The sequence below is a fragment of the Pelodiscus sinensis genome, chromosome 31 (assembly GCF_049634645.1).
Source record: "Pelodiscus sinensis isolate JC-2024 chromosome 31, ASM4963464v1, whole genome shotgun sequence".
Classification (NCBI taxonomy): Eukaryota; Metazoa; Chordata; order Testudines; family Trionychidae; genus Pelodiscus; species Pelodiscus sinensis.
Window position 1 is genome coordinate 411,206 of NC_134741.1, and position 9,318 is coordinate 420,523.

At 48.8% G+C, this 9,318-nt stretch overlaps 1 protein-coding gene across 7 annotated transcripts in view; it reads left to right on the forward strand.

The window, feature by feature from the left end:
- Positions 1 to 6,930, forward strand: part of LOC142821564 (zinc finger protein RFP-like) — an 8,650-nt gene extending 1,720 nt beyond the window's left edge. For 2 of the 7 annotated variants that reach the window (XM_075912848.1, XM_075912847.1), the window contains exons 3-9: positions 1,342 to 1,437; positions 2,024 to 2,254; positions 2,563 to 2,585; positions 3,259 to 3,374; positions 3,928 to 4,182; positions 5,359 to 5,472; positions 5,779 to 6,930. In XM_075912848.1, coding sequence (XP_075768963.1) covers positions 1,342 to 1,437; positions 2,024 to 2,254; positions 2,563 to 2,585; positions 3,259 to 3,374; positions 3,928 to 4,182; positions 5,359 to 5,472; positions 5,779 to 6,785 — 1,842 coding nt within the window. In that variant the 3' untranslated portion in view covers positions 6,786 to 6,930. Of the gene's footprint in view, positions 1 to 1,341; positions 1,438 to 2,023; positions 2,255 to 2,562; positions 2,586 to 3,258; positions 3,375 to 3,927; positions 4,183 to 5,358; positions 5,473 to 5,716 lie in introns of all 7 variants that reach the window. The other 5 variants (XM_075912852.1, XM_075912851.1, XM_075912849.1 and 2 more) reach the window with 5 other exon arrangements.
- The last annotated feature ends 2,388 nt before the right edge of the window (positions 6,931 to 9,318 follow it).

The window sequence follows — 9,318 nt, forward strand, 5'->3', positions numbered from 1 at the left end:
AAACCAGTCAAGATCACCTGTCAGAGGCTCCAAGATCTACCTGTAGATCCCGATCTGCTGGTTGGTGACCACTGCTGTAAAGCCTTCATGATCCAAGAGATGCAGTAAAAAGTAAATGTTCTGGCTTTGTGGCAATTTATGTCAACTCTTTACAGATACCTGATGTGGGAAATGTTTCTCTGAGGCTCTAAATCCTGAAACCCAGCCCTCACTGGTGGCAGAGGGGTTTTTGCACAAGGGAAGGTGTTAATAATCAGAGAGGTTTAGATTACAGGAGCTACAGGCCACTCTGTCAGTGAGCTGCCTTGGGACTAGAGAAGAGGAGGTTACAAGCTGTTACTGATTGGATAAACAGGAATAATAATCTGTCATTTGCCTTATAGATCCGCAATGACATCTGGGCCCAGCACAATCACCAGCACGGGAAAGTCCCTGCTCTGAGCAGGTCACAGTCCAGTTAGACAAACTGTGGGAAGGGAAGGTGGGGCTCATAGTTGCCGAACACATCAGGGATAGAGTTCGGTCCTGAACTCTGGTCCAATTGTTAGATTACACAGCTCCCTGTCCCTCAGCATCACTGAACAGTGATGAAGTGTGGCTGTTAAGAGAGAAAGATGCCTTGATAAAGCCCTAGGCTCAGCAGGGAGAAGAGGTTTCCCACTGGGATGCTGAACTTCTGGGCTGCTCCATGAGGGGTTAAACTCTAATGCAGCAGCTGGCACTAGATGAGGTTGCTGGGCTGGATGCTGTGTGGGGCTCCGAGCGCCTTCACTCCACCCATAGCAGGGTTTCAGGAAGCACAGGTCTATGCCAGGCAGAACTGGGATTCAACTGGATTGTAGCAAGAGTTCAAACTGGTTAACTGATGAGCTAATGTTTCTGGGTGCCAATTACTGCTTACACTCCTCACTGCCCCTGAAGTTCCCACTTGCCTCTGGCAGCTAACTTCAGCCTGCAGCTGCTGGGCGTTCCCATTGGCCAGCAGTTCTTGTGGCCACCCTGGCAGACCTCGCAAGAGATCTCTGGCTCCAGGAGATCCCATTTCCGCTACCAACCCTGCCTGTCAGCAGGTTAAAAAATACTGTCACTGATTAGTATTATTAACCACCTGCATCATTCTTTATGAAGGTGTCACCACCCATCTGTCCTCCACACTCGCAGGTGTCCTCCTGCATCCGCAGTCTCCTTCTGTGTATTTTTCTATGGACAAAGCCATGTCCAGGGCTGAGTCCCTTCTGGACAGAGGCAGAGCCCCAGAAAACTGGGACTCTCTTAAAGGCAGACAAATAGGTTCCCAACATCTAATGTGGTTTGCCCTTGTGCTTATTTCTGTTTCTTCAGGAAAAACTGGAGACTCATTTGAAGACTCTGAGGGAGGAGAGAGAGAAGCTGATGAGAAGGAAAACAACAGCAGAAGGGAAAAGCCAGGAGTATCTGGTAGGTGCTTGTGGCTATGGACCAGCAGGGACAGGCAGTGGGAGGGCTGTGTTAGGAGGCAGACTCTTGCGTGGCCTTGGTGAGGTTGGGCTTGTTTGTGTTTCTCTTGGATCATGAATTGCTGGGTGAGATCCATGTGTAAAAAGGCCTTGAGCATCCGTGTCAGTGCATGAGTTAATGTCCATCCTTTGTGGCTTTCCCAGACATCCTCCCCAAGTGAGCTGAATGCGCCCCTGAAGAACTGTCTGCTCACTTGGTGCATTTATATGTTTGCTTCTTTTTCCTCCCTGGTATCTCTGTCAGGCTGGTGCTGAGTCCTGCCTCCTGGTGCTCTGGATATGAATTCCCAGAGCCCATGAATAACAAAAGATGCTGCCCATGACAGACATGGGAACATCCCTTTCAGAGGGACACGGGGCAAAGGAGATGCTGGGAGAGATGCATCTGCCTAGTAATCATAAAGAGTCAAATGTCGCAAATTTTAGGGTTTTCCAAGAAATTCTCCCTACTGCGCACTCCGCTCCCCGTGAAAGGGCTGTGGGCTCCATCCATGCCCCTGACCAGCCCTTTCCCTGTTTTCACACAGAAATGGACCCAAGCCAAGAGGCAGATGATTGTGGCTGAGTTTCAGCAGCTGCTGCAGTTTCTGGAGGAACAAAAGCAGCGACTCCTAGCCCAGCTGGAGCAATTAGATGAGGCAATTAGGAGGTTCCAGATTGACACTGTCAGGAACCTCTCCGTGCAGATTTCCCGTATCAGCGAGGGGATCGGTGAACTGGAGGGGACATGTCAGAAGCCAGCAAGTGAATTCCTGCAGGTGAGACTGAGGGACAAACATCCCAGCTCCTCACACAGCGAAGGGAGGCTCCTAAATCACAAGTGCTGGGTCCCAGTTGTCAGAACTCAGTGTAACACCTTGTGCATTGCTGCCATGTGAATGACTCTTGTGCTTTGTAGAGTTACAGGCACAGATCTATTAGAGATAACAAAGCCCCATTCAGTCAGAGGATCCATGTTTCTGGGGCCACGGCAGGGCCTCTCTTCCCGGGTTTGCAAAATCCCTTCTCAGAGATCCCCTGCGTGTGTCCAGTGGGGCTGAGATTCTTTTCTGTGTCTTTTTTCTAGGACGTCAGAAGCACCCTGAGTAGGTACGTGGCTTTCACACCCCTCAAACTACACAGAGCAGGGAAAAGTCTTGGAGCGGATGTTAACGCCACATCTCCCCCGAGCTCTACAGCCAGATGTTAGGCATGAATATCTCTGATGCATTTAATTCTGAGAGTCTCATCCTCGCACTTTAGACTCTGGAATTCCCCATTCAGGGCACAGTCTGACCAAGTGTTTCTTAGAGCTGTCACCTCCTTGGGGATTGGTTGCCACAGGACTGTGGGGTAGAACATGGGCCTGTCACTACTGGGCACTGAGCACATTCAGCCCAGGATAGCAGGGATCAAGAGTCTGTCCCACTCGAGGGCTGTTTGGAGACCTGTGTGGAAGGAGCTGGGTTGAAGGGAGCTGGTGTCTCAGTCTAATCCCTACTGGACAGATTCCTTCAGCCCTTCACATGGAAACCTCCTGTCCCTCAGCATCTGGAGACTCTATTCCCCTTTACTCCCCCAGCCAGTCTCCCCAGGCCAGAAGTGAAGAACTGAAATGGGATCTTTGAGAGGAAGGTTGCATGGCTATGGGATGTGTTGTCCCTGCTCTCAGGCTGGGAGAATTGGAGGAATTCTACCTCCAGGCCTGTTAGAGCTGAGACTTACTAGCCAGAACTTATCAGCAGTAAATGACATACAATCACGTTGAATTGTTTCTGTCCAGGTGTGAGATGGGGCAGTTCCAACTGCCGGAAGAGATTTCTCCTGAACTAGAAGAACAAGTCAGAGGTTTCTCCCAGGAAACGATTGCTCTGTCGGAGACTCTGAGGGAGTTCAAAGGTACCTAGAAGGGATGGATGAGGGGAAAGTGGTTCAAGTATCTGAGCCTATTGAATCTGGCCTCTGAAGCCAACCTTCCCCTTCCTCAATTCCCACATGGAGAATGACAGCCCCATCACACTGCTCTCCTTAGAGACACTGAGCAAACAGACCCAACTGCTTGCAGATAAATCCAGGAGTTTGCAAACTCTGAACCTCCCATTCCGAGATCAAAATGGCTAAAGTTACTGTGATGGCCACGTGTTCCGCCACCACAGCTCCAGGTTATGATAAGAGGCAGTAAGTGAATGAGAAACCAAGTGGGAGGGGATGAGGAGGGAAGAGTAAATTTCATTTACCGCTTGTCTGTCCTGGGACAGGTGTGAGGCTGCAGGGATATTGGCTCCATTGCTGGGAGGTGCCCGAGTGAGAGAGGAAATGAAAGTTTCAGACTCTTTCATACTAAATACCTGTGTGTGTCTCTGATAGAATTGAAACTCAGAGTTCAGAGTGGGGACATTATTATAAATAGGAGAGCCTGGAATCTCACCTCTCTTATCCCTTCCCCCACTAGACACTCTGCCCTCTGCACTGGAGAGAGCAAGAGGAAAATCCCTTGGAGCTTTCAGACAAGGTGAATTTGCTGGTGGAAATTCTTTAAGTGATGTGAGAATTCCTCTGAAAACATCTTCATGGGATTGTCATTGGAGTTACCAACCAAACCCAGCGACCACGGTGCGCAGAGCCGTGAATCACCCAGTGATTAGTGAGGAGCCCCAAGGGTGCTGCATGGGGACCTGTGGACACTTGGAGAAACACCGGTCTATAGGTTTGTGATGCTAAAGTGGTGAAGTTAAAGCATAAAACGGACGGCACCTTCAGGCTCAGATTTCACTGCTCAGTCAGTTTCAATATGGGGTTGGTTTCAAACAATAAATAGGCTGAAAGGCTCCTTCACCCAAACTCCCTCCTAGACCCCTCTACCTGTCCTGCATCCCATACCGTTACCAGAAGCATCCGCCTCCTCTCAATGCCCATCCTAGATCCTCCATTTCCTGCATTTATGTCATGGAAGAGTGCAGCTCTCACCCACTTTCTATTTGGCCCCTCCATGAAAATTTGGCCCACCTCTTCGAATGGATACAGCTCAGTAAGAGCCAATAATTGAAAAAGGCACAAATGTTTTATAGGGAAGCGGATTAGCTGCTGAAACAAATGAATAAAGAATTGGTGGATTCTCCTATCTCTTGATGTCTTCAAATCACTGGGGGACTTTTTAGAAAATATACTGTGGGGAAACACCTTTGTGCCCGGGTAACCGGACTAAGTGTAATGGCTTGTGCCACTGAGGGATGACTTGTGCATGACTGAGGATATCTTCTGATCCCATGAATCTTAAGATCTCATCCTACAAACACTCAGCACCAGTGTTTACTAATAAGCACACGTATTTAATAATACCACCACCATTCAGATGCTTAATTTCACTGATTCTCTGTTTTGAAAAGGGTTTATAACGTCTCTGTGAGATGAGAGCAAAGTTTGTCCTGCAAATCTGTGAATGAAGACTAAGGATTTTAAATACAGCAGCCTGCATTTAACCTATGTCCATGTTCAAGCAGATGAATATGTGGCTTGTTATCAGAAACACTGGGTGCTGAGAACTAGATCCCATTGTTGCAGACACAGTAATCTTGTAACTCAAGCCAGGTATGGAGAAATGAATATGGATTTGGGATCTAACTCCCATACGCTATTAATGGAATATCCAGAGAGAGTGCAGCAGAGCGCTTAGCTGCCCTGGGGAATGAGCTGGGCCATTCCCAAGGTGGGGGAGTGATGCATCTTTACTGCAGGTGTGTGTGTCCTGGGATCTTGTACCAGCCAGAGCCCAGTCTCTGCAAGGTGGGGAAAGGAGCCTCTACTCAGATCCCAGCTCTGGAAGCAGTAATGGCAAAGACCTTAATGAACAAGATCAGCACTTGGTTTTTTGCTCTCCAAACAGCATTTCCAGTCTCCAAAACTGATGGGATCTCCTGGGTGGAGCGAGAGGAGGAGTTGCGAATCCCAGGTCCTCCGAGCTGTGAGGAAGGGGAGATCATCAGCAACACCCTGACAGGTGAGCAATCAGTTAAACTGACTCAGAAACCAATTTCTGTCTTCTTAGAGCAGATGTAACTTGTGTGTTTTCATGAAGTCTCACTGTTTATTCAGCTTGTCTTCTTCTCCAGTCAGAGTGTGGTGGGCGAGGAAAGGCTGGGTTCTCTTCTCTGTGGAAGGGTTGTGTAGGAGGACAACGAACTCAGCTCATGATAATTTGACCATTATTTGAGCTTGTGTCCCCTTTTCTATTCCTCTTTTAGAGTTTCCTTGCAGTTCATCGTGGAGAATAACTCCTGTCTGGATCATTCCTCTATTCCAACAGGTGACGGGACACTGACCGAGAACCATGAAAAGAGTCTTCAGCTGGAAGGACTGGAGCAAGTGTCTCCATGTGGACTATTACTGAGACGATCTGAAGGACGTGTTTTCCAGATATGTGAGCAAGGGGAGAGCTGTGAGAGTCAGTATACCCCAAAAAAGCAGCAGGGAAATCATCTAGGAGAGGGACAGGGTAACTCCAGTAGCAGGAGCACAAGGGAGAAAAGAAACACAGAAACCGTTCAACAGGAAATCCGCCATCAACAGTCACCCTGCACGTGTAGTGACTGTGAAACTCTTCCTGAACATCAAAGGGTCCATATGGGAGAGAAGCCCTTCAAGTGCTCTGACGCTGGGAAAAGCTTCAGTGAGCACTCACACTTTACAAACCATCAGAAAATAAATACAAGAGACACACTCCATAACTGCTCTGACTGTGGGAAAAACTTCAGTACAAACTCACACTTGGTTATCCATAGGATGGCTCACACAGGAGAGAAGCCTTTCAATTGCTCTGTGTGTGGGAAAAGCTTCAGTCAGAAGTCAAACCTTGTTACCCATAGGAGGACCCACACAGGAGAGAAACCCTTCAATTGCTCTGACTGCGGGAAAAACTTCAGTAGTAGCTCATACCTTGTTACCCATAGGAGGAACCACACAGGGGAGAAACCTTTCAATTGCTCTGACTGCGAGAAAAGCTTCGGTCAGATTTCACACCTTGTTAGACATAGGATGACCCACACAGGAGAGAAACCCTTCTACTGCTCTGACTGTGGGAAAAGCTTCAGTAGAAGCTCATACCTTGTTACCCATAGGAGGATCCACACAGGAGAGAAACCTTTCAATTGCTCTGACTGCGGGAAAAGCTTCAGTCACCGCGCAAGCCTTTTAAACCATAAGAGGACCCACACAGGAAAGAAACTTTTCAATTGCTCTGACTGCGGGAAAAGCTTCAGTCAGTGCTCCTGCGTTACTAGCCATCAGAATACATACAAGAGAGTTGCTTTATAAAAGCTCTGATTACAGAAAAAGCTTCAAACACAGGTCAAACTTTGTTAAAGATTAGACAGTCCACAGAGGGGAGAAAACCATTCAGTTATTCTGACTATGGGGAAAGCTTCAGTCAGAGCTCAAATCATCTTAGCCTTTGGAGGACCCACACAGGGGAGAAACGTATAACCTGACTTCCCTTTAAGCTGCCTGGCCAGGTGGCTGTGGTCCCAGAAGACCCTTTGGGGAGGGTCTCCTGGGGTACTGACCTGGCCTCTGCCACTCACCTTTCTGCTCTCTGGGGCTTCTCACCACCCAGTCCTGCTGGGGCAGCTTTTTAGTCTCCCCTGGCCAAGACCCCGAGCTGAGATTCCCGCCCCCACGCCTGCCTCTGAGCAGTGGTACAGAGACTGAACCTCTTCAGGTCTGAGGAGAGAGCAGTTTAGGGCCCAGCTTTCTGGGATAGCACTCCCCAAATGGGATCAAACCCCGAAGAATGGGGTAAGCCCCATTTAGCAATGAAAGGGGAATGTCCACACCGATTGCTCCCATAGGTAGTAATTGTTTACACTAGGCTTGATAGTAAGTAAAAGTGGTTTTATTAAGTACAAGCTGTAGGATTTAAGTGGTGATAAGTGAGAACAGGCAGAGCAAAGCAGATTACAAACTCAAAGGTAACAAAAAATGCTTTGTTAATGCTCCACTGAAACTTCAATACAAACTTTTACAAACTCCCCCTAAAACCTCTTTTCCAGCTGCCCCTCCAAACCAGGGCGCTCCCCCAACTGTGGGGTCTTTGGCTCCTCCCTTCAGATGCTGCCCAGCCAAAAGACCAAGTCCTCCAGGTGGATGTTATTTCCAAATAACGGCTTGCTGTGTAGACACGCACTGTAATTCCGAAATAAGGCTGCTGTGTAAATGCACCCGAAGGGTCACTGAGCAGTGGCCTGGGCTCCCCATACTCAGGAATCCCAGTGTGGTTTCTGTGGTCCTAATTCTGGCTTCTGAGGGCTGCAGGAGAAAGACCTGGTGTGGACAGGGAAATCCCAATGAACCTCCCAGCAGAGCATGACTGGTCCCATCTCAGAGCCCTGGTTCCGTCTCTGGGTTTAGTTCCTGCTGGGCTTTTCTGGACTACTCCAGATCACTTGTTCAGGTGAACTTGTGTTTTTGTTTTAGTACAATGACATATAGAACTTTTTAACTAACACAGACATGTAATGAGGCAAGAAATAAAGCAGGTTTATCTACTGCAGAAGAAAATGAGTAAGTTTATTTCCTAGATTCTGAGGCTTAAAAGATTTCCTTATGTTTCACTCTTAAAAATGTGAACATGTTGAATAACCTACCCTGTGTTGTGGGTTTTCTCTCTGTGAAGGCCTTCGTGTCATGCACTTTGATCTCTGGTTAGTTAGATGTGCAGACAGCACAACACAAATGAGAACTTACCAGAATAAAAGCAGTAAGGAGTCCTGTGGCACCTTATAGGCTAACCGAAGTGTTAGAGCATAAGCTTTCGTGGGCAAAGACCCACTTGGTCAGATGCATCTGACGAAATGGGTCTTTGCCCATGAAAGCTTATGTTCCAACACTTCAGTTAGTCTATAAGGTGCCACAGGACTCCTCGCCGCTTTTGCAGATTCAGACTAACGGCTATTCCTCTTACAATGAACATTCTGGTAAGTTATATTTTAACCATATGTTAGCCTTTGCCACAAGCTCTGTGTGCAGTTTAAGCAATGATAATGGTCAGTATGTCTCAGCAGTGGGGCTGGAGCAAAGGAAGATGGGGCGGCATGACTGTTGCCCTGACACTGTGACATCCACCCTCTTCCCCCCAGAGATGCCCCTGTCTGCAGGTTCCTAATCTCCCAACCCAAGCCCTCCAGGCCAGGTACAGCTGAGCTGGGCCAGCTACAGCCTGGCCACGGGGCTGCTATCTCAGTTTAGACATATCCAAAGTGATTCCTTTTGAGTTGGTGTCTCAGGGAGTCTCTCCACTTTCTGGCCCCCCATGTGTGAGTACTGCTTTCTGGGGGTGTCTGGGAGAATTGGGCTGGGGCCAGGGCCGGCCCAAGCCTTTCTTGCATCCTAGACAGCGGGTGCATGCTGCCTGCACCCCTCTGCCCCAGGGCGGCAACCTATGGGGGCACCTGATGCGGTGTCCCTTACCACTTCAATCAGGTGCCTCCATAGGTTGGCACCCCTGCTAGCCTGTGTGTTAATCCAGCCCTGGCTGGGGGTGCAAGTGCCAGGCTGAGCGGGGTGGGGATGGGGACAAGAGTTTGTCTTTGTTTCCCCTTTGCACATAAAGCAGATGGTTAGTTTCTCCCACTCCTGAACTATGTCTACACTCGTGGCTTCTTGCGCAATAAGAGTCCCTGTGAGACTTCTCAGCCCAAGTGCAGAGACTGTGGAGTCTCCCACTCCCAGCCCAGTGGCAGAGGGGCAGCGCCCTGAGAAGGCAGGTCACGAAGCAGCAGAGACCGTTGAAGGGAACGGAGACGTAAAGTAAGAAGGAAGGAGAACAAGTCAACTCTTCTCAGGTGAGATG